The sequence below is a fragment of the Colias eurytheme genome, chromosome 23, assembly GCF_061535395.1.
Source record: "Colias eurytheme isolate Ceu_HAF_F1 chromosome 23, ilColEury1 Martin Lab GWU primary, whole genome shotgun sequence".
Lineage (NCBI taxonomy): Eukaryota > Metazoa > Arthropoda > Insecta > Lepidoptera > Pieridae > Colias > Colias eurytheme.
Window position 1 is genome coordinate 6,422,128 of NC_143002.1, and position 27,022 is coordinate 6,449,149.

At 30.9% G+C, this 27,022-nt stretch overlaps 2 protein-coding genes across 2 annotated transcripts in view; one reads left to right on the forward strand and one right to left on the reverse strand.

Moving 5' to 3' along the window:
* The window catches only part of LOC149898356 (uncharacterized), a 313,253-nt gene that overhangs the window by 100,911 nt on the left and 185,320 nt on the right, over nt 1-27,022 (forward strand). The gene's annotated exons all lie outside the window — the stretch shown is intronic.
* The window catches only part of Eip93F (Ecdysone-induced protein 93F), a 213,458-nt gene that overhangs the window by 67,045 nt on the left and 119,391 nt on the right, over nt 1-27,022 (reverse strand). The window contains exon 3 of the mRNA XM_090115284.1: nt 9,186-9,532. Within this exon, the coding sequence (XP_089971410.1) occupies nt 9,186-9,532 (347 nt within the window). The remainder of the gene's footprint in view (nt 1-9,185; nt 9,533-27,022) is intronic.

A 27,022-nucleotide genomic window follows, 5' to 3' on the forward strand; every position in this document is an offset into this window, starting at 1 on the left:
TTTGGTCGCACGTGTACGCTAAGGGGTGGGACTGACACGTGAATTTTCCGAGGTTTCCACCCCTTGCGGACCGCCCCTATAGGCTTTTCTGTCCGGCCTATGCTGTTTAACCGATCGGATATTAAGTGCATAGGAGTCGCTCGATTTGTTAATTAATTTATTATACTTTTTTCACTCATTAACTCCATGAGCGTTTAAACGACTGAAATGAAAATACAGCGTGGATAGTAACCCCATTTTAATTTATACCAATTAAAGTTTAGTATGATTTTATAAATGCGATACGCTCACTTTTTGTACAATTACAATTTTAATTTGAAGTTATAAAACATACAATTAGAACAGTAAATCATTATATCATGCAATGGTGTTATAACACGAAAATTTAAGATATTACAAAAATGAGAGAATACTGAATTAATTTCATGCATCGTGTAATTTTGCCGTGTAATTACACAGCTCCCTTACTAAAACGATAAAAATGAAATGGCGATAAAATACAATGTTCTCTGATATAATACCCAAAGATAAAATAGAAAAAGTGTTTCAGGATTTTATAGACAATTTGTTGGTTCGTAAAACTTCAAATTACAATGTTGCGTTTGTTGTTATCCCTCTAAGCATTTGAAATGATATAAAATGTGCCTTTCATTCGAGAATAACTCAATGTCCTGTAATAGTAAAATTAAATTTGTAGCTTGAATTCGTAAATAACACCACTGTTAAAATTATCGCAAACATACAAAGAGGCACTCGACTTTAAAAAGAACAATTATACAATATCCACTCTATTCCATTCTCTGTCCAACCACTGCCTACTTTTATACCGTACGCCTACGCTTACTATTTCACAACTAGCGCTAGCAAAAGTCAACTCTATACCTAAAACTACACGGTTCAAAATAAAACGAAACAAAAAGCGAACGCACCCCATCTCTTTCCCGCGTATTAATCAAAATACAACTCTCTACTTTGACGTGGAATCGCAGCAAATGGATAAGGCATTGTTTTGAAAATTGAAACTATGGTTAGCGACCGACCAGCGTAGCGTGGCCTGCGTCAGCCCCCTCGCTACGGGCGGCCGCGCCCGGCGCGCCGGCTTGTATGAGATCGCGGGGGTCAAGCGCGCTGGTCGTTCTTCTTCTTGGTTTAGACAAGGTACCTACATAATTGCAATTGTAAGGGTTTTACAATAAACTGTAATTATGGCCAGACAATGATTAGAAATGTTGATACGGATGCTCTGCCGTTATTAATTATACGAGTAATGCTTCAATATTTTATAATGAACGGTCCTTATTTAGTAAGTGCAATTATAAATGACGAAGCTCTCCATAGTGGCTAGTATACATTGATCCCCCGGGGGCTTTATTGAAGATTCGAGAGCAAATATGTGTTTAAGCTTATCAAACGATTTTACAGCAGCTTTTTCTAAAGAACCTTGGATTTTTTATGATATATTTATTTTAGATCTTCATAAGAATTTTATACGTGGAGACCATGATATATTTGTTACTTAGTATATGAGGTAAATATTATCATTGATTCCACATATACATTTTTCTTTCTTAGCTTTAGCAACACAATTCTAAATCTAATACGAATCGTAAAAATCCATCAAAATTTAGCATTTTAAAAACATTTTTACTAGGCCATTTCTGGCTAATAAATCACTATTAATTAACACAATTTGGCACAATCACAAACAATCGTATGCATCACTTTTCAGCTAGCATTTACAGCACAATACAAGCGAACAGAAAACATGCCCGCAATATTCCATTAAAGGGGCGAATACACTGTACTATAAAAAAACTTCGCATATCTCAATCATGAGAACGCTCTGATGTCATTTTTTTGCTGATTAATCATCAACAGCGTACATTCATCACAATAACACGACAAATGAAAGAACTAAACTTCCGTAATGTTTTTTTTTGTTAAATACTCAGTGTGCAGACAACTTTATTGCAACTGTCAATTTTTTTAAAAAGCATGGCTGATGAAAAAAGGTTTTATGCACAAAAAATCTAGTTAGTAGTGGTAGTGGGTTATATGCTCTGTCTATTTTTTTTATTATTGGCTTTTAATACCTATCTACTATTTAATAATATATTGTTTTCTTAATAAACACTGAAATAACATTGCTAAATTAATTTATTTTCCATATTATTTTTTCTATGATTTCCATTTTATTTACGCTACGGTACATATAATATAACTCATTCATGGTTAATACAATATATAAAAATATGTATTTGTCCGCATTCGATTTATTTTAAAGAAAATTAACATACATTTTTGACACAAAAATATATTACACAAAAATATAATTCTTAAACAAGAAAGTCTTAGCAAATATAATATTATATTGACAATTCCTATAAGCACACGTTTTAATATAATTCTAGATGTTGCGATTAAATTAATTGTCACGTAGGTATATAAAATATAATTAAATATTAATTAGTCGTTACCATGACAACGGATTTATTTATGTACATGACGCAACTGAACTATCGACTTTCTTTTAAACAAAAATAACTCATTAATTATGTAACTGATAATTTTTAAATTTTACACCATCATACCTCTTGTTATTGTGCTTCTTAAACTGAAAAATATTTTTCTCCTTTCTTCTTCTTTAATTAATGCTGTGAAACTAAGTAGATATAGTATACAATTTAGAATACCAATACCTAGAGATTATAGCTTTCCATAGAGTAGATACCTAATTATTATATACCTAGGTATAAATAGCCTAAAAAGTAGCAAGCCATGTAAATAATAAAAAAAGAGTTTATTTTAATATTATTTACATAATCGATAAAATAATAATTATTGATAAGAATTCATAAAAATAGGATTTTATATTCCAAGATTTTTACTATTCCCTGTCAATTTGGATTATGCAGACAAATAAATATAGGTATTAAGAGATATACTAAATAACTAGCGGTCCGCCCCGGCTTCGCCCGTGGTACATATGAAAAATAGATGTTGGCCGATTCTCAGACTTACCCGATATGCACAGAAAATTTCATGAGAATCGGTCCACCCGTTTCGGAGGAGTATGCAGACTAACATTGTTACACGAGAATTTTATATAGGTACCTATAAGATTTAATTTTGTAAAGGAAAGTACACGTCATAATGGGCTAAAATAAGAATGGGGAAGGAAATTTAAGTTTAGATTGTCCTTTCCTCCTCTTATTTTTAATACACTAAACATATTTATTTTATACTAGATTTCCGCCCGCGGCTTCGCCCGCGTTTTTAAAGGAAAACCCGCATAGTTCCCGTTCCCGTGGGATTTCCGGGATAAAACCTATCCTATGTGTTAATCCAAGTTACCCTCTATATGTGTGCTAAATTTCATTGTAATCGGTTCAGTAGTTTTTACGTGAAAGAGTAACAAACATCCATACATCCATACATCCATACTTACAAACTTTCGCCTTTATAATAGTACTAGATTTCCGCCCGCGGCTTCGCCCGCGTTTTCAAAGGAAAACCCGCATAGTTCCCGTTCCCGTGGGATTTCCGGGATAAAACCTATCCTATGTGTTAATCCAAGTTACCCTCTATATGATTGTGTGCTTAATTTCATTGTAATCGGTTCAGTAGTTTTTACGTGAAAGAGTAACAAACATCCATACATCCATACATCCTTACAAACTTTCGCCTTTATAATATATATTAGAAATATTAGATTAAGATTTTTAGGAGAATTGACACTGCATAACATAACAGCTATTCCTATTGCCCATTTTAATGATAATAATCTATATGCCTTGTTCCCGGATCTGCCCGGGATAGCAATAAATTAAAACTAGTATAGATACTCAGGTAAATTGTAACTTTCATCCGGTGAAGGAATTCTGCAATAGATACTGCTGTTTACTACCAACGTATCTATTTATATGAAAAAAGCTTGCTCTACATATAACAATTTTCCTCTAAATTATAGAATTTTTCTTACGTATTACCTTCTATCATTGCGATTAATTCTTAAGTATTATAATGCATGCAAAAGTACCTAATATTACACCGATATTCAAACTCAAACATTCATTTATTCAATTAGACTACTATTTAGTAGCACTTTCGAATCGTCATTACATAGTATTTTTAACATTTACCACCGATTCGGAAAGCAGTATCTATGGAGAAGAATCGGCAAGAAACTCCATAGTTGTTCTTTTAAAATAATGTCAATAAATTTACATAATATGTAACTTATATCTAACTATGTACATTATAATTCCAGACCTATGCTCTACTTTAAGACTTTGCAATAAATAAAACAGATTATTTCTACTTTAGAAAAACATTGATAACATAAACATTACTCTTAGCTTATTAAGGAATATAGTCACCAACCTATCGATATTTTTAAACGTTTTTAATCATTCGAATCTACGTTAAAACTATCGCGTGAAAAGTACCCTTATGACGTAATTGTGTAAAACATGCCGGCACAATAAATATGATCCGAAAGTCGAGATACCGTCTTATTTATTATGTCCCGCACTTCACACTTGGCATTTTTTATATTTATTTCGACAACCATCTAGCTGGCGTGCATATACGTTAATTGTAAATAATAGGCGAATAAATTTACTCTTTTTTCGCTATATTTAGTTTCTTTACTGTGGAGTAATTATCCGGTGTTGGTTTGTACGTTTTTTTTGTTCCAAAATGGCTGTATGTTTACATGTATTTTGTTTTAATTTGAATTTAATACGTAATAAATTATACATGAAAATATGATCAGTGATATAAATAAATAATAATCGATGATATAAATTGTTTCCAAATCTATTGCTTAGTTTGGACGGTGTTAGCCGATTAACTGACAGACGAAAAGTGCGACTTTCTTTTATAATAGCTACTGTACATTGATGAATGTTCAATTTACTATTAAATTCTATACTAGTTAGGGCCGATTATTCAATGCTTGGATAAAACTTATTCGTCGAATAATGTATAAAACTACCATTTTTAAAACGTATTCTAATCGCCCGTATTTGACAGTTTACGTGACATTTTAATATTATCGTGTAATACTTTATTGGACGGATAAGTTTTATCCAAGCATTGAAAAATCGGCCCTTAATAACATATCATTCTTAAAAACTTCATACAAAACCTGTATCGGCCTGTGGACGAACTTCGACAATATTATTTTAAAGACTCTACATTTATTAATCGAATTCGTTAAATGTTTTCTTTTGATGACAAGTGTTATTGTTTCAACCACCATTACTTTGAAAATAATTTGATTGTTTCATTAATTGTAAATAGAAAATCTTTAACATCTTATATATAAAAATGAATCGCAAAATGTGTTGGTAAGCGCATAACTCGAGAACGGCTGAACCGATTTCGATAATTCTTTTTTTATTATATTCCTTGAAGTACGAGAATGGTTCTTATGTAGAGAAAACGTAAACATGTACCACGGGCGAAGCCGGGGCGGACCGCTAGTAGATAATATAATATTTATTTTTTACATAGATATCTATTATATTTAAGAAACAGTTTTGAGGCCACAGATTTCCCTTTATATTACTATTTTAATATTAATCCTACTCCATAGATATACTTTATTGGAAATATTTTAATTAGAACTTTCATAACACTAGAAATAACACCTCAATTTGACTGACGTATAGATCAATTGTTCATACGTTGGACCAATTGTTTTTATTCAAAATAACTCACTCTTTTGTACTATGGGAATAACTAACAATACTTGTGAAAGATAAATGCAGTAATTAATGCAGTTTTTGTGAAAATAAAGCTAATTTAAGACTAGTTTGTAAGAAAACATGAGTTTTGGTTGTTGGATTGTTTAATTGGCGGAAAAGTATTGTTTTTAATTTTTAAATTGTGAAATTTCGTTTTGTTAGAGGCAATTCAGAATTTAAAAGTACATCAATATTATTATAACTGAAATAAATTGTTATTAAATCGCTTTAAAAGTCCGTTAAATATTGAACTCATTAGATATTATTATTTGCTATAAAACTAATATTGCAAATACCAACAAGTACCTATAATATGGGATACATTTCTAAGTAATTTCTAATCAATTAGGTTGGAGAAATAAGAAATTTTAAGTTCTAATCAATCGAGTAATAATAGTAGGTAATATTATTTCTTTATTTCGTGTAATATATTACATTCCTATTTAACTCGAATCGATCGTTGTTGTATGATCCATTCTTCCTATGTTTTTCTTAAGAATTTCGGTAAATTAATAATAAATAAATTCTCAAGTAAATAACTAACATAGAAGAAAGATTATGATTAGAAAATTTAGCACCTCTTTACCGCATTCATACATCATTAATTATCATTTTAACCGAGAGATAAACCATAAAACACATATCTATATGCTACGAACTAAATAAGCTTTTATCTACCTATAATTAAATCTCATATCCTATCAATGTGCTAACAGCCATAATAACATACATGACCTTTTCTAAGTTATTGTTTCAACATTGTTAGATGATCGAATCATTTGCAATGATTTAACATGATCAAAGGCCAAGGTTGCAGTTTTGATTCATCTGTTATTAGATATAGATAGGTAATCAATTTATTTCGCGGTAAAGTGAGTAATAACCTTCTGGATTTTGTGAGAAGATATCTACCTACGTAGATATTAGAAAAATACCTACCTTGATACTTAGTCATACAATTCACTCAAATTGATGCTCATAATAGAATGTCCCTAAAGGGACAACAAATATGGACTGATAATGACCTATACCACATAATGAGAAGGTATATCTATACTAATATTATAAATGCGAAAGTAACTCTGTCTGTCTGTCTGTTACTCAATCACGCCTAAACTACTGAACCAATTTGCATGAAATTTGGTATGGAGATATTTTGATACCCGAGAAAGGACATAGGCTACCTTTTATTGCGAAATATGTACCATGGGCGAAGCCGGGGCGGACCTCTAGTATTTATATATACCTATATTTTTTTTATATGTAACTAGGACTAGAATTAATGTCTATAATATATTGCTGCTAAATAAAACCTGTAAAAAAGCTCCTACAAAAGTTATTTTTTATTATTATTTTATTTGATTGACAGGTAGGTACTTCAAAAGAAAACAAAACAGGTACATAGGCATGCTGCTTTGGATATATGCATCCAATGTTACATTATAAGTAGCTACGAAAGTATAATAGGTGCAAACAAAATACTCTTTGAATGACAACTCTACATAACCAACATGAGTTCACTACGCTATCAAAATCACAATAATTAATGAAAAAAGGCTATCAAAACATTTCAAAATGGCCGCCGTGACACACGTGTATTCCGCAACATTTTTGTCTCTGCCCATTTCAGGTGCGTTGTGTAGAAGCTAATTTTTTTTCATTCTTTCCCGCGCTTTTGTTTCGAAAATATTTTTCTCAATTCCCTACCTACATGTTAACTACACATGCCCCCGGCATTCCTCGTTAAAAACTTTATCCAATGAAAAACATTCGAACAATAGCATGTTTAGAAGAGAAATAGAAAAAAAGAAAATTAATACTTGTTGCTTATTATTCTAAAACTAAAACAATGAACGAATTGTGCGCGGACTTTTGTTAAATAATTTTATAAAGTTACACATTAGAATGCGAAGGAATTTATGTTTTATGGAGAAAAATCCTCGTTCTTCCTATTATTCTAATAAAAATGAAAATTGTTTTCATCCAATTTTAAAAGCTTGTAACCCTTGGTTATAGGTAGGTACTAGGTACCTCATGGTTAAATTAAAACGTTCAACCGAATCTTCACAATTTTTTTTATGAAAAAACTACACTCATTTTTCCGGACCCATAAAAATGTTAGATCTTTATTAAAATGATTATTAATATCATAATTACCTACTAATAATCTGTTTATAAATTGACAAAAACTGCAGATTCTGAATGGATAACTGATAGATCAACGCACATTCTAAACTACCTACAGAGATTTGAAAATTTAAATTTTACGCAATTTTTCCTTTTATTGTGTAAATGAGCACATAGAATGGACATTTTAAATTATAAAATTCAAATAAAATCAAGCTATCTTACTAACAAACTTCATACAAACGAATTTCTCTTTTTACCTGAGACACGTGTAAAACCTTTTCCAAAGTGATCTTAAAACTAATTTATCATCGAAATGTAACGTATATTTAAAAGTAGTAGTACCTACCTATATTCTTGATCATTAAAAAACTCTGACCGCAATAAATTCGTATTGGTAATTTCAAATTCATATTGAGGTCAACACCAAATAAATATAAATATTTTTCTTTATACAGTTATAAGTTAAAATGCGTTTCAATAATTTAATGGTTGACATGAAATTTTTTGAACTATGCAGATAACTTCTAGCTATGTTATTTATATATATTATTTTAGCTAATAGTATAATAAGTAGCATTTCATGTAGTGTAACACGTGATTCAGATATATATCATTTCTTACTTACCTATATACCGATTTAAGTAATTTTGGTTAATAATTGTTATCTTACAGAACATTGTTTTCGTTGGTATCCGGAAAATTTGCTGAAAATGCTTACACATAGGAAAATTGTGCATTTCTTTGTCAGCTTTACCTGTTTTTTTTAACCCACGGTTAGCATTTTCTTAATTAGATGCTGCTTCGCATAACTACAGTTGATTTTTAGACAGTTCCTTCAGCATCCCTTACCTCTTCATTCATTAAGAGAAAGCGCATCTCCACCTACGAAATCTGGTTACAGCTTCACTAAAGTCTTTAGCTTTGTGAGTGCTCATGGTGGTTCACCTCATAAGGTACATCTGCTCAGTTACACGTCGCGCTTATTAAAAAAAGAGTGCCAAAAAGCGCGGCATAAAGTAGACGTTACCATTATCTATACTAATATTATAAAGCTGAAGAGTTTGTTTGTTTGTTTGTTTGTTTAAACGCGCTAATCTCGGGAACTGGTCCGATTTGAAAAATTATTTCTGTGATAGATAGCCCATTCATCCAGGTAGGCTATAGGCTATATATGTATATCATCACGCTAAGACCAACAGGAGCGGAGCCATGCGGGTGAAACCGCGAAGCGCAGCTAGTTAAAAAAAAGTGCCAAAAAGCGCGGCAAAAAGAACATTACCAATATTAATCTATGATACTTACCGTCGCGCCCCCCGCCCTAGGCTCCGCCGCCTCACCCCGCTCGCCGTCCACGCAAAAGTAGCACTTGTCCGCCGGCTTCCAATCCGCTGGCTCTGGCTCCACCTTCGGAGCAGCAGCGGGCCGCTTGATCAGACTCTCCAGGATGGAATTCCTGCCGACCTCCTCTGTCTCCTCCGCCTCGTTGATCTGCTGTATCGTTTTTATCTTGAGCGCGGGAGGGTGGTCGGTGGCAGGCATGGATTCGTCGTCGCTTGACTGATCGCCCTCTATTCGTTTTGGTATCAACGCATCTTGATACAATTTCCATTTTCTTCGACCCATCAACTCCTCCGCCACCCGTTCTAGACCTGGAATTTAATACAGATATTCTTAAAATACATCAATAATGTGCTGTATATATTCACCTTAGAAATATAGAAAAACATGGAAAATAAAAAGTTAATAGAACTTAGAAAAAGTTGTTGACGAGTTCTTATATATTATGCATGAACGTTTTCATGGCAATCATATTATAGCATAAACAAAGAAGCTTTTCAATAAGAATAATCAATGCACCGTTAAACACAAAACTAAGTAAATATGTAACTAAACAAGTTTTTTCAAGCCAAAAATAACAAATAGAACACCTAATAAATTCAACAAATTACAACAGAACATACATTAAAACTTTCTATCCATAAACGTCAACAGACTGGCTATCTATAAAGTTGTTTTCATCGATTATTAATTATCTGTATTTATTGGCGGCAATTGTCAAAATGACAGATCTGGTTGAACGTATACGTGTGTGTATGACGTATGTGTATGAACCTATATATACCTACTATATGTATGTGTGTGTGAGATAGTGAGGCGACGGTCAAGGCTTAAATTACGATAATTCTTATAGAGATATCGATGTCTGGAAAATGATTGATCACTTTATACGACAGTTTGTAAAATATATCATTTAAAATCGATAGTCGGACTCTCAATACATCATATACGAATCATTTGACAGCTGTGTACAATTTATAATTTGATATAGAGTCTTGGATATAAAGAAACATAAGAAAGTGAAAATATTTTTTATAAACAGCGTCACTTGCATTTTAAATCAAACCACAGAAAGATAACCAAAACCCTATAGTTTATATTATATACATATTATAATATTTAGCGACACCCTGTACAATACTTACCATTTTATGATCATTTAGAGCTTATGGAAGTCATTTCTACTCAACTTTCATAAAACGATTCGAAATAATTATTTTTATAACGGTCATAATTCTACGTTTCATTTGTATAATAATATCACGTATTATCAACATTTTTGATAAATTTCCTAAACAAATTAAATCAATAATTTATGTATTAATATTGAGTAAGTTTATAAAAAGGATAGACTATTCCAATAATAGATGAAATGAGCAAAAAAATTGATGCGCTTTTAAAAGTAATTTCGCTCGAACAACACTATTTTATTAATAGTTAAATAGGTAAATAAATCAGAAATAATGTTCTGTGTAAATTTTATGTTCATTACATAATTAGGCGCATTTTTACTATACCTACTTCTTTTTAATGCTATTAGTAGCCTCTTATTCAAACCAGCTTGACCAATATTCATTCTTTTTGCCCTACGCAACCACACAGTAATTCTAACCCCTAACATTTTACCATAAACACATTCAGATAACTGTCTACAACATAAAATTAATAGTTAATAATCGCATAGAAACAGGTAGCAGGTGATATGATGATTGCAGATCAATTTACTGGGAATTCTGGGTTGTTTCCGCTAAATGTCATCAGAGCCATCTAGCGCAAAAACAAACATCTGCTATGAACCTGTAGGTTTGCAACTCCTGTAGGTAACTATTATAGTAGGAATAAGTGTATAGAAAGTTTTAGTGTATTATTATAATTGTTTTTGTTTGTTTTAAAGTTTCAAGATGAAAAAAAAAAACAGAGAAAAAATGCTTAAATAAAGAGATGGTTATAAATTTGTTGGCATATTTTGAAACATTGAATAGGTTGAATTTATATTTTTGGTTTTATGGCATTCAAATGCTTTATAATATATATGCTTTATTATATGAGTTGGTCAGGCATCCGCCCCGGAATGGCGCGAAGGATGCGGGTTCGAGTCCCGCCTCGTGATCGAATTTTTTCTATTCTTTATAAATTTATATAAATTTATATTGAATAGGTTGTTTATCTACTTTAAACGTATGAAGGACGCATTGACGAATGCTACAAAAAGGAAACAGTTAGCTGCCTACTTACTACAAAGTAAAAGTTAATTAAGGTTAAAAAATGAAAACAATTTTTTTATGAAACAAATCATAGTAATACACTTATAAATCGTGGGCTGGGATCGATTAGAACAATTAATTAATCACATTTAATTTTTAATGCTCGTTATTGTTTCTAACGAAAAACCTTTCATTCAATTTGAATCTTTCACATTGAATTTCATCATAATTAAGTCATCCGGTGAAAGCATAAGACATAAGTTTTCTTCCACGTTTTTATTCGAAGATATTAGAAATTAATGGAATTTTATATTAGAAACGATTTTACTTCGAATAGGGACAATTCAATTAACTTTTTCTTCGTCTTTGAGTTATTATTATTAAACACTAGCAAAACTAGTGAATGATTTTCACCTTTAAAACTGGTGTTCAAATTGGGCCAGCCATTTCGGAGATTTGTTGAAACTCGAAACAGACAAAATATAATAATAAATATTTTATAAGAGCTGTGATTCCTAAAGTATCATTATTAAGCTACCTTTGAAAACAGTGCTTAGCGTATAACTTCATACGATTTTTTCCTACCATTAGGTATACCGTTAACCGTATATGATAATTCTACATATTTCTTCTCATAATTTACATGATAAAAATTATCTAAAAAGTGTATAAAATTGAAGCACATTTTCAGCACGATCATTTTCAACGCGTAAAGCGCTAAAGTAGGTCTTTTAATTAGTCTTTTATCTCGAATTAGTTCTAAACCCTAAACAATATAATATGTTAAACAACAACATATATAACAACAACATATTATGTTCAGTATGAACAAGTAGAGACTTTAAGCCCATAAAGGTTTTATCTCCTAAGGGAATATCGAAATTAATTTTAATTTCCGCTCTCAATTAAATCTTAGATTATCTAGACCGGTCTTGAGTCAAAAATAGTCAATGATTAATATAATATACTAGCGGTCCGCCCCGGCTTCGCCCGTGGTACATGTTTGCATTTTCTCTACATAAGAACCATCCTCGTACTTCAAGGAATATAATAAAAAAAGAATTATTGAAATCGGTTCAGCCGTTCTCGAGTTATGCGCTTACCAACACATTTTGCGATTCATTTTTATATATAAGATTAATTATATTTCTAATCTTATTATAAATGTATTACTATCTTTAATCGGAAGTATTAATAACACTGTTGAAACCCATTTAAGTTGTTTCCTTTGTATAATAATTTATTTCTTTAATGAACTCTATATACGAGTATCATAAGTAAATATCTATCAAATAAAGTTATATTTGTATTAAAAACCTTTAAAATATACTTTTTATGTGTGTGTATTTCGTAACTTCTCATGAGTATAAAGCAACTTCTAATGAATTTAATCTTATTATTAACCTCCCTTAAACTATAAAAATCCTCAAGATCAATAGGTAGAGTCATCTCGGAGTTAAGGAACTAAAAATAACATTTACACGAGCACTTAGTTGTTTTTATGTTTGTGAAATTGTTTGTTATAACTCAAAAACTACGCACATATATTTAGAGAATTATTATCCACTAGGTAGCTTCATTATTTCTTTCTTCATGTCTTAGTTAAACATATAAGGGCCGATTTTTCAATGCTTGGATAAAACTTATTCGTCCAATAAAGTATTACACGATAATATTAAAATGTCACGTAAACTGTCAAATACGGGCAATTAGAATACGTTTTTAAAATGGTAGTTTTATACATCATTCGACGAAATAGGTACCTAAGTTTTAACCAAGGATTGAAAAATCAGCTCTAACTAATATTATGAATAAAATTATTTCAATTAAACTTGCTATTAAAAATGAGAAGCTTTATTATTCGACAATAATTTGACACAATTTCGACTTTCTGTACATAATGAAATAAAATTAAAAAGAAGAATAATTATAACATTCGGTATAAAGATAAAATTCGCACGCGAAATTTTCATAGTAAAAAATTTTTTTTTGGGTCAAGGTGTATATTCGTTTTTATGATTCTGAACATGATGTATGTACCCTACTGGCTATTAAATTAATATTTAATACTTAATTTTATGAAATAAATTTAAAACGCACGCAAAAATTTCGTGTTTATTTTTAGTTTCTACGTTGCTAAAAATTGAGATAAAGACGAATGTATGAGCCTATAAATATTTTTTTATGAGTGCATATTCATGACTTTTAATGGTAAAATAAATTCAATCGGTCGAGTAGTTTTTAAATTGTAACAAACAAACAAAAAATAAACATGTAGAGGGGCTACATTACCTATGGTAGAATAACCTTCAACACTATGATTATTGATAACTTAAAAATTAATTATGTATAGTTTTATCTATGACTATATATAAAAAAACAACAAAATCCAATGACAAAATCAGAGCTTTTACATAATAAAGAAGCTTTTTTTAAAACCAAATCAAAATCAAATACATTTAATACATTAAAACCTCAACTACTTTTCAAACAAAAATTTGACACTGGCAGCCCACAAAAAAAAAAGAAAACTTCCCGCCAATTTTACAAATCTCGACCAATATTCAAAACGTAAAAAAGCACAAATATGTACTGATGCGAGACACCCACTATATTGTAATTAGATGGAGCAACGACCTCTTATGGTGTATGGTAAAAAATAATTACATACAAGGTGAATGCTACTGCACATTTGCGGAGATCACTTGATGGTTGTCTTGACGTTTTATGTACTAATGTTGTGTTTTAATGTTGTCTTGATGGTGTAATCATTAGTTAAAAAATAAGGAATGGTCACTAGGAAATGTAGCTTTCGGCTGGTATATCTAATAATGGTTAAATAATTCGATTTGTTTTTGAGTTCATCGAAAATACGCACTATTGAAAAATTATTATGACATTTTTACTCTGTGAATTCACATTTGAATCTACATACACAATTTTACTTAAACATGTTATTTTTAATTAGTGTTCCCATCTTGAGATGTTTATCAAAACCGGTCGAAATAACTATTTAAAAACACTGGAAGTGTGTTGTTAAATATTTTTTTTAAATGTGTTTCGTTAAACACATTTAAAAAAATGAAAAAAATGTATATCTAATTGGAAGTAAGTAATGTAATGTAATGATAGTATTCATAACGGTATTGACCGATTGGCGATTACTTTATCTGTATTCACTGCCAAGCATCATCCATATGAAAAAAAACTCTATCACGCAAAAATTACTGAATTTTAAATTATAGAGTTTTATTTCTTATGTGTAATATCAATTTTCATATACCTAGGTATGTAATATGTATAGGTATTAAATTCTTTAGTTCAAAATATCAATAACTTTAAAGTCTCAAGGCACTATTTTGGCAAAACAATTTATCGATTCAATAAGGAAATTACATTTCACCTCGACTTTTAAACTTTTTATGAGGAAATAATAAATTTTAAAAACCAAAAACGTACGGCTTATTAATTTTTTAATAATGTTAAGGTGAAGGGTTGTGACATTTGAAAATTATCTGTTAATAATGTCAATAGAAAATATGGCTTGATGTTTGCTCTGTTTACATAAGAATGGCTGACTGGATCTGGATGAAAAATTTAATAAAGATAGATTATAGTCTGGATTAGCATATATATTAATATAGTAGTAATAAGTGATACTTAAAGTTTCGTGGCATCCGCTAAAGATTAGATATAGCGCAAATTTCATCAATTTTATTTCTAATAAAAAAATCCTGTGTTCATCTTGTGTGTGCAATGTAGGTTCTCCTATAAAAATCAAGTTTGTCATTTTGGTGTAAAAACCGATCATCAAAACACTATTTTTATTTTGGTTTGTTTTGAACTTTACACAAAGCTTCAACACAATACACTACAGCCATAAAATATATAATAATAAATAAGTATTTAATAAATACATAAAAACATTTCAAACAAGCATTATTTCAATGTCTGTAACAAATAATTTTAAATGAAGAAAAAATAATTGATGTTGTTAAGAAAATCCTTTCCATAAAAAAATAATAAACATCACATCACAGCACATAAGCGGAGCGGTTTGAAAATAAGCCAAGCCATTTTAAACATAAGGCTGATAATTTATTGTCAAAATAACAACACAAAGGACATGAGTACGTGCGCTGCGAACTGATTGGTTAAAACTGCGATTAGACCGCTCAAGGTCGCTGACTCAACTGTGTGGATAAGTCATGAGCAACAGCGATTTTGATTCAGTTTTTGCAACTGTTTAAACATTAAGTTGATTTAACTCTTCACTAGGATTCTATTTTAAGAGATATTTTGGTTTCGTAACAATGTAATAGAGAACATAACATAATTATTAAGGTCTGATAAATAACAACCTTATTGTTTATTAACTTTGTTCGTTATTTTAATTTTTTTTTTTTTATTGTATGGAACAAAATAATATTTAATTATGTAAGAAAATTGAAAATTAACGACACAACAACAACAACATACTATATCCGAATATAGTGGTCACTAAACGACAAATTTACACCTAACACTATTCCATACTACCTTCTTAGAAAACGCTACATTTTCTTAACGTATGATTCTCAAATTGCACTAACTGTGGAGCTAAGCTAGTTGATAAGTTAAAAACCTTCACAAAGCATATTAAATCAAAACCATTAACAGACATAATTCCATCACACACTCCTGCACACTACCATCTTAAACAGTAACATTCTCTTAACGTATGATTCTCAAATTACAAACTGTTCTAAGCTAATCTTTTGTCACAAAGGGCCCGCGAGCCGCGAACCGAGCCACCTCAGAGCGTCGCGGCCATTGTCTTTTGTACATTAAGTAGTATTTCAGTTTTTTTTATAATTCTCCCTTTGTACGGCTCTTTGAGATCCTTTTTGCGCGAAATGCTATTTTTTATGTTTAAACGCGGGTGGTTTTTGTGCTGGTTTATTCTTTGACGGTTTGGGATGTAAAAATTTATGAGGAAATTGCGTAAAATGATGAAAATTGTGATGATAAATGTTGAATTTACCTCTTGTAATCAATGTTTAAGCAGAATTTTTAATACCTAGTTAAATAGCTCATAGTTGAGGCGAAAACATTGTAAAATATTTCAAATCAATTATTCTGGTAAATATTGATATCACTAAGTAAGGAAATCCTTACTAAAAAGTATTTATGTATAACTTTTTACGTCGGGTTTTTAACGTACACAACAGTGACTATATTCAGAATAGGTACTATGAAGTGTTAAAATTAATTCACGTTCTTACGTATGTAGGTACTTCATTTGGTTGTTTTAGTAAAAATTGTGATGCTCATAGGAATAGTAATTAAAACCATGTCCTAAATGGAAATGATCTAATTAGATTGGGATGACTTGCGTTGAATATGCTAAGTACTTCAATGTAAATAGGGCTTGTTTATTTTGACGGAAGGCCTATACCCTGTTTATTATGTTAAATATTATATTAATGTTAATATTGGGCTAGAAAATGTGTAATAACGACATCTATATTACAGCGTTAGGATAGAAATAACTTATTAAGACAACTCGCTTCGTAATTAAAACTAAAACTCAAATATAATTGAAGAATAGATAAGAAAACCAGAGTAAAGGACAGATGATTGATAAAATGACCTACAAAAATTTGACATTTAGAACCTAGGATAATCCTCCTGCCTTTTTTATAAACATTTTTAACCTATGCCTATTTTTATAATAATTTTAAACCGCTCTCGCCCATAACGTGTTCCACAAACAAATGATTCAACACGGAAACAACTAGTGTCCTTGTTTGGCACATCTCAAATATGCATAGAATTGCGCCATTACGAACATTTAATTATCATTATTAAGTAATGCCCTTCTGGGGTATAATTTTTTTAGATTTATGGCAGTATACCATTCTTGGATATCTGAGAATTACTCGCGTGATTGAGTCTTTTAAACGCTTTGTTTGGAATATTTTTTTGTTTTTTATTGTTTTTTGTGTAATTGGAAGGTTTGATTCAAACTCAAACTCAAACTCAAACATTTATTTATTCAATTAGACTTCTTAAAGAAGCACTTTTGAAACGTCATTACATATTTTAAAATTTACCACCGATTCGGAAAGCAGTATCTACGGAGAAGAACCGGCAAGAAACTCCATAGTTGCTCTTTTAAATCATGTCAGTTTTACAATTTTACAAAATACATATGTAACAACATATAAGTATTGTAATAACATGCCAAAGAACTGTCCTGTGGTTTTTACGCGACAACCCTCCATGGGTTTTTATCGTCCATATATTCCTGAATACTGTAGTACGCTCTCTGAACTAGTACATTTTTTATATAAGTTTTAAATTTAGAACTACTAAACTCTTTAATATTATGAGGAATTCTATTGTAAAAGCGTATACCTTGACCCATAAATGAATTTTTAACTTTAGCTAATCGGAAAAATGGCATTTCAATTCTATTTCTGTTCCTTGTGCCATAACAGTGTCTATCTCCTACTCTTGTGTGTAAGTCGGCGTTTTTGTGTACATGCAAAATATTATTAAATATATACTGTGATGGTACAGTAAGGATACCAGTATTCTTAAAGAGATCTCTTAGTGAGTCCCGAGCACGTAAATTATATATAGAACGAATGGCTCTTTTCTGTAAGATAAATATAGTTTCTATATCTGCTGCCCTGCCCCATAGTAGAATTCCATAGGACATAATACTATGAAAGTAGCTGAAATAAACCAATCTAGCTGTATCTTCATCGGTGAGATGCCTTACCTTTCGGACTGCATATGCTGCTGAACTGAGCTTACCTGCAGCGGTGTTGACATGGGCTCCCCACTGTAGTTTCTCGTCCAATGTTAACCCAAGAAATACAGTCGATTCTGTAGGGTGTAATACCTCCCCGTTCAAGGTAATATTTCTGCTTAACTTTTTAACGTTTGGTAGTAAAAATTCAACACAAGTTGTTTTTTTGGCATTTAATAATAAATTATTAGCAGTAAACCAGTCGGATATGTGTAAAAGAGCACTGTTCACTTCGTCAACATTTGGGTCATGCCTATCCACATTAAATATTAATGAGGTATCATCTGCAAACAGAACTATTTCACACCTATCCTGTAAATAATAAGGTAGATCATTGATATATACCAAGAACAAGAAGGGTCCTAAAATAGATCCCTGTGGAACACCAATGTTAATTGACGCACCGCTAGAACGTTCTCCATTAACAACTACAGTTTGTATCCTATCATGCAGGTATGAGGCTATGAGGTTCTGAGCTTGTCCTTTAATCCCATAGTGATTAAGTTTACGCAATAAGGTACAATGTTCAACGCAGTCAAATGCCTTGGAGAGGTCACAAAATATCCCCAAAGCATTTTTTGAGTTTTCCCATGCCTTATATATATGTGTTAGTAGTGCAACTCCAGCATCTGTGGTTGAGCGCCCCTTTGTGAAACCAAACTGTTTGGTGTGCAGCAAATTATTAGATGCAAAGTGACTAGTCAATTGGTTTAATATTAACTTTTCGAATACCTTACTTAATGTTGGTAAAATCGAGATAGGTCTATAGTTGTTACAGTCTTCTTGATCGCCTTTCTTAAATAGAGGTATAACTTTACTAAGCTTTAATAAATTAGGAAATGTACCATATAGATTTTTTTAGGTATTGGGTATTAGCTTGTTGTTGCTCAAGCAAGACTCTCGTTAGTGCAGGTATATGATATAACAAGTTTTATTTATGAATTAATTTTATTTACTTATTATAGAGTTAAGTTACTTTGCTGGTATTGTTTAAGTAGATAATGAGAAAGATCCTAAAATTATGCAAATGTAGGTGCATAATTATTCTTAAATTAATTTATATTAATCATCTTCTACTTTATTCGTTGTTAATTTAGAATATCGATATAATGTCTGTTGAAATAGTAGATTCTAGCTGTCTACGCAAATTCCCATCCAGTCGTTTTAAAAATTTGGACAAAATAATTATCAGGGATAAATGGAGATATATTTTTATAGTATTAACGTCAGCTTTAATTTCAAAACTAAAATTAAGTTTACCTGTGACATAGGTTTGATAATATAAGGGATTACAATGCGACTATTTTGAGCAATGCTCGAATAGTGAGCCCACGACTTTAAATCAAAGCCAAGGCCGGCCGGATGCTGCGCCATCTTGAAATATCAGCTGTTTAAGATCCTCTATACCTTATGAGATAACGGTTTATAGGGGGGAACAACCTTTTCACTGTAAACAATATTTACTGAAGAACAGTTTGTTTGTTTGATTGAGACAATCTCAGGATATCCTCGTTCCAATTGAAAATGATTTTCAAACTGTATCTACTTAATACTTAAATCATAAAAAAATACAACAGAGATTAAACACTAACAAATGAGATCTTTCATCTTCTAAATGACAAATGGAATGAAACAGATCGGATAAATTCGCCGAAATGATTGGAATTGTATAACCATCATTAATTGCACGCCTCATAAGCGAAGCGTTGAGGTGGGTACTACTGTCACTTCGCGCAAAACATTTTTATTTATAGATGTTCCTGTTATATTTGAAGAACAATGAAAAAGGTTCAAGTTTAATTAAAAAGCGATTGATGTCCCTTAAAGTGTTTCAAAATTCAAACCTGAATCATAAACATTATTAATAATCTTACTTCTATTGGATAGATTCCCCAATAAATAAAATAAAGTGATGATGAAGCTGAACATACTTCTAAATCCAATCAAAACTATCTAAAAACCACAAATACCAATAAACATCAAAAACAATTCGTATAACAATCAAACTAATTGCACAAAATAATCACACGAGAACAAATTACGTGGAATCATTACACTATTGATTATTCACAATTACCGACATAGCATTGCCATAAAAGAAAATAAATAATTGGCGGAAAGGTTACGCGCCTCTGGCATCCGAGTCGACCATTTGAATGAGGAATTAGAATAAGATGACAAAAAATAAAGCATTAGAAAGAGGAGCGCGATCGATGCGCGAGCGGGACGGCCGATAATCGCGGCATCTGATTGGCTGACCAGTTTTTATGCCTTAGTTCCCCTAATATTTGTATCGTTAACATCTGCTCGATTGATGCGTGTTCGAAATTGTGCTTTAAATTTATGGGAATACGATATAATTTGCGACTGTGTTAGTGAAGCGGTTAAGCTCTTTTAGTATAAAGTGGGTACGCTCGATGCACGCAAGTAGTTATAGCATCAATTTTAATATATCTCACGTAGAATTTAAAAAGGTTTTTAAAGGGCCAAATTATTTTCGTAGTAACCATTGGTCAGATGTTTTGAATACGTGGATGATGTTTCAATGGTGAAATACCTGTCTACGGTTTGAATTTATTGCCGTGTGCCTAAAATATGAGTCGATTTTAATTGGTTATTCATATTCATTCACTTTATAATATTTGAGTTTTATATCATGAATTATTTAATTACATTCTTATATCTATATATTTAATTACAGGTAGTACGTATTATTGGCAATATTATAAAAATCAAAATTATATTGCATAATAAAACTATTTCTTAGTTAAGTACATTAAAGATTAAACTCATTCTACCTTACTTCTTGTTTTAAATTAAATTAATTTGTTGCTATAACAACTCTAATAATTCATACTAATATTATAAATCCGAAAGTAACTCTGTCTGTCTGTCTGTTACTCAATCACGCCTTAACTACTGAACCAATTTGCATGAAATTTGGTATAGAGATATTTTGATACCCGAGAAAGGACATAGGATAGGTTTTATCCCGCAAATCCTACGGGAACGGGTTTTTCCTTGAAAACGCAGGCGAAGCCGCGGGCGGAAAGCTAGTACCTATGTAATATATTATTACATTACAGTACTAAATAAAATTCCCAACTAGCTAACTACATTAATATGGTAACATTGTAAATAGTAATAAAATACATATAAAACTCTTTAAACTATAGCATTTATTATGGCCATTTATTAACTGCATTGATTTATTAGTTTAAATGCATTATGCATATGGTCATGTTGCAGCAATCACGAGAACCTGTCATTATGACTGTGACTGGATTCGATTTTAAAAAATCTGAACGATCCTATCGCGTTAATGTTATAAACGAAAAAGTTTTTTCAATAGTTGTTTCCTATTGAAATAAACGGCTTATCGAATTAAAAACAGAGGTAAATTATAGATAATCTGAGTATAGATTAACAAATAAGTACCTAGGGTACATAAGTTTTTACTCGGATTCCACTCGAGTACCTAAAACCGTGAGTAAAAATGTGACGTTATGTACTTCACAACCAAACTGTACGAGTATTTTAAATAAATAATATAAACTAAGTATAAGTATTATGTTTTTCTACTCTCTAGATAGACTTGAACAAAAGCTTTTATATAATTACTAGCCATTCGATAAAAACAAAAATTTCCAAAAAATCCCAATTCCCATGTATAACAGTAACATATCAATCGTAATATCGACCAAAAGCGGGTTATCTCACAATCGATGACGCGTTACGACTGAATAAGGCTCACTTTTTGTAACGTGTTTAGTCGGTTGTGAATAATATACTTGATTTATTGATCTTTTGCGACGGGTAAAGGAATCCGTTTGTATCGGAGTTACGGTAAAATGTTTTTTTCGGTCAATTGAACAAACGACTAGAGTGAGGGGTTTTGGACTATTTGTTTGATAAAATAACTGGCGTTAATTATTATATTATACGCTTTTTAATAGTTTAAGAACACATACACTTCCTATATTTGAAACCAGCTCTTCTTAGTGCAGCTTAGCACAACAATATAAATCTAAGCGAAGAATACAACTACGCCATCAAAAAGCATTGATATCCGTTCATCCGTTCCCGAGTTAAAATAGTGAAACTGACACGACATTCTTTAATATTATATGAAAGAAAGAAAGAAAAAATATTTATTGCCACATGTTAGACACACTTAACAAATACTTATATTACTGAAAAAAAATAGAATAGTTTACTTGGCAATCGGGTCAGACTCAGCCATGCTGTCAGGCTTTAACTCCTGAACAGCGCTGATTTTCAGTCTGCCCGTAAATATATACCCATATATTAACAGAAAATCCTCATTTACCGTACCTATATTTATTTAAATAAAAATACATGTAATATGACCACATTTTATTGGGACTATCCGTAAAAACCATGAATCATGGTCACCCAATTATACAATAGTTGTGTTATTACGCAACGCACAGTGCACACCTGGCCGCCAGTCATTCAGTGTTTATGATTTTTATTAAATATTTTCATAGTACATTTATACAACGTATTTAACTATTATAAATGACGTAATTTAGGACATTAATTATAGAACTATTTAAAATAACCGAATTAGTTAGGCTGAATTAGATTGATTTTATCCTAGACCCTAGATGACCTATGCTAGGTTATCCTAAGTTTATGTTTCACGTCACAGCAATTAAATTTAGTATTAAGTTCAGTAAATAAATCTAGGTTTAGAAATAGGTAATCTAGTGAGGATTTTTTTAATGCTTGTTTGTACCAAATTAACTCCAAAGCGGCTAAAACCGATTACAAAATACTTTCACAAACATGTAGTACCTACCTATTACTCCTGAGTGGAAAATGTGACTTTTTCATTGTTTTTTACGTTGAGTCAACCCGTGCCGCACTTCTAGTTAATAATATACAAATTGATTATGCTATATATGACACAGTAATCCATTCTTAAAACTAAAAAAAGATAATTAAACTATGAAATTCCGTTTTTAATAGCAAAAGCATTTTATAAAGTGCAACTTTCGTTTATTCCTACAACGTATTTACAAAATATACCGCGGTCACAGCATAGCTCATTCAACTATTTTAATATGGTGACCATTCTCAGACTTTTGCGGGACAGTCCCAGAACTATTCCCAACTAAGTTGATTGAAATTGTTAAAGTATTGTCACGGACGATCTAAATGAGGGACGCTATTAATTTTAGTTGTCCATTTTCATAATATAAGATGGCGGCGTTTTGTAGAGCACGTAGAGGAAATAAATATGTTAGAATTAAAACTGTTATAAAATTCGTGTGAAACTTTATGCATTTATTGAAAGTTGGTAAGGTTTTTTATTTGTTTAATTCGAGGTTTGACGAACTTTACAGTGTTGAAAATTTAAATATCATTTTGATGGGATATTCAATACATTACGATTTTGACTAGGTAATAAGGCATTAATGAATTAGAGAGAAGTAGCAAATATTTAAGTAGCTTTCTATCAAACTAGAACACTTTCCAAAACATTAAACATAAAACAATAAAATACTAAATCGATTGTTTAAGAAAACGTAAATAACAAACCGGAACAAATCATAAAATAACTAATTTCACAATTTTAAATCGACCATTTCTATTCACGACATTTGCGACGGAAAACAAAACTTTTCACAAGCCAAATGGCTTTTTAAACGGTTACAATCACAGAAAACTGCTGGCAATACTGACGAGAGTCTATAATTTAATAATTCGACCATAACTTGTAATTTTATAATGTTGGCATCACTGTCTAATGACAGTTTAGCGCGCGAACAAAAATGGCGGATAATGGCCGCTTTCCAAGCATGCTTAAGTATATTCTACTGAAAAACAAAGAGTCAGGAAGTAACCATTTACTAAATAAATATATATTTTTACCTAAATTAGTTAGATATTTTCTCTTCCTAGTTATTGTTTTGAAAAATCGTCGTGTTTCGGTAAAAACCTGATCAGTGATCAACTAATAAGAAAAAATCTATAAATTTACGCTCAGCTAAGCCAGATCACAGATTATAATTATATAATACTTTACTATTCCTTATAAAACACAGATAGAAACTGCTACTTACTGTTATACACAAAATTAATCTATTCATACATAACACACTATTAGTTATAGTACTGCACAAATACTAGCTTCTAACAAGTAAATTATAGGTCTGTCATTCCTAAACCTAAGTGCTAAATTACAATCGAATAAGATAAAATGGCAGATGCCTAAGATAAGGTCACATAGGTCGACTTTCCAAAGCTGAATTACGCAGGCCAAAGATGTCAATATGTTTTATCCTTGGTTTTATCTGTGGTATTTAATAAGAATTTTCATTGTCTGTGACGCTGTCACAATAGGTACTTAGGTATGTTGTCTTTGGTTATTAATACTTTTAAAGATTATCAGATCTTTACTTATGATAGATTTATGTTGATACTAGGTAACATTTTTGTGAGTAAAACCTGTTAAACACGGTATTCGCATAAAAAAATAGATTAATAACTAATGTAAATTGAAACAGTGGCTCTTTCGTGAAATGGCTATACCTAAACTTAATCTTTGTGTTATCCCAAAGCTTTTTGACGTGACAACGTCTTAAATTAGGTTGCGACTGGGAGTCACTTATAAAAAGTGTAACGCTCGGTAACGTTACGATGAGTCACCGAACGAGAGAGAGACCCGCCGAATGCCTTGCGTCTCTCTCCCACTCAACTATGATCGAGAAAAAGACGTTGTCACGTAAAATCTTCGCCCGTAAAACCGACTTTACAGGCAACCATTTTTTTATGGTATATTTTTGCGATAACAGATATATATGCATATTTTATTAGAAAAACTTACGAATTCATATTATTTACAATTCCTTTATATTAACTCTAGCAGACAGGAACCATTAATAGTTATATACACGACGCATTAGTGTATGATTTAATAGTGTAAATTGGTCTCCCATATTTCCTACAAATCCCCGTACAATCAAATTAAAGTGCTCTACAAAAATGTCACTTATTAAGTTATGACTTATCAACGTTCTAATGTTTTTATCATATATACTTATAAAATTAAACCTGAATATAGATATATTATCACGCGACAGCAGTGTGGGCCACGGTCACTAACCGTGTACCAAGATATCCAATGTCAATTAAACAAACAATATGTTGCATTCAATTAGCGATAATTATGCGATATTTAAAATGTGGAGAAATTACTTGGTACTGGCTTTTTACTAAACCTTTTTTGAACAATTTAGGGACAATGTTTTGTTAATCGTAAATTTTAACTTTTAATAGTAGATATGTGTTTATAACATGACGTGTGTTTTTCCTGTTTTTCAATTACTGTGAGGTGTTTATGAAATAGACATTAGACGCTATAAGTTGTAACTTAAATAATAAGAAACGTTTAAAACTAAAACTAAACTATGTCTAATTGAATAAAATTAAAGGCTCTATATTCTTAAAATTAGACATTCAAAGCGTTAAAACAACTTTTTTTTCATCTGTTTCAATTACCAGAGTCTTATTAGAAATAGACAATCTAACTTTAATGCTAACATACCCTAAACTTATACAGTTTAACTATTATTTATCGAATTTAAATTAAAGGCTCTACATAAATAAAATTAGTCATAAAATAACTTAATTTGCCTTACCCAATTTCACACAAACAAAATCACAAAATATTTCAACTTCAATAAATATCTATAACTAACTAGATATGTAAGTTTGTCCACACACAACCGGAAAACGGATGACCTTGTATGATTTAGAATGACGCACCAAATGATGCGGTTTGGATGTTTACGCCCATTCGGACTTGGCCACTCGTGATTGGTCAAAAATTCGACTACATTTATAGTCGAATGATAACATATTTGCTTATTTAGTATTAGTCGACGTATGCCAAGATAAACGGAATTTGTAAAAAAATTGATGACTGAAACTTCTTGGTAATTTGAAATTTAGTTTTACTTACTATTTTTAATACTTTTTGTATTTTAATTGTAGTTAATATTATGCTTAATTCATAGTTGTAATTTTTTAGTAGGTTTAAAAACTTGAATAAAAATTATATTTATCGAAAACATCAAAGTTATGGTTGTAAGTTAAAGTTGCGTAGATTTAAATATTTATTAGTAATCAAGTTTTTTTCTTATTAAACGCAATAATATATCAGTTAAGGATATATAAATTAAAAGTCAGTTATAATAAAAATAGTTGAATAGTTTAAAGGAATTTCCGATGCATTGTACCTAATTATTCGTTAATTTTATACAATAACTAGCGGTCCGCCCCGGCTTCGCCCGTGGTACATATTTACGTTTTCTCTACATAAAAACCATCCTCGTACTTCAAGGAATATAATAAAAAAAGAATTATCGAAATCGGTTCAGCCGTTCTCGAGTTATGCGCTTACCAACACATTTTGCGATTCATTTTTATATATAAGAGAAGATTCAAAAAAACTTATATGAATGTAAATTCATGTTTTAATACGTAATAATATGAATAAGTACTATATTAATGATATAAATTAGTTTTTAATAATTATGGGTTTCTTTAATGAGATTAATTTATAGGTATAAATGCAAGAACTTTAAATAAATATCCAAATATGTATTGAACTATTTAACATTTGAAACATGTTATAAACATTGAAATATACTTATTTATTTAAAATGAATGCCTTTTGGTTTGTTTATTTTTTAACATTAAAATATAGAGCTACTTCTTTGTCGAGTAACATAGTTATCGATATCTTCATTTCGATACAACTAATC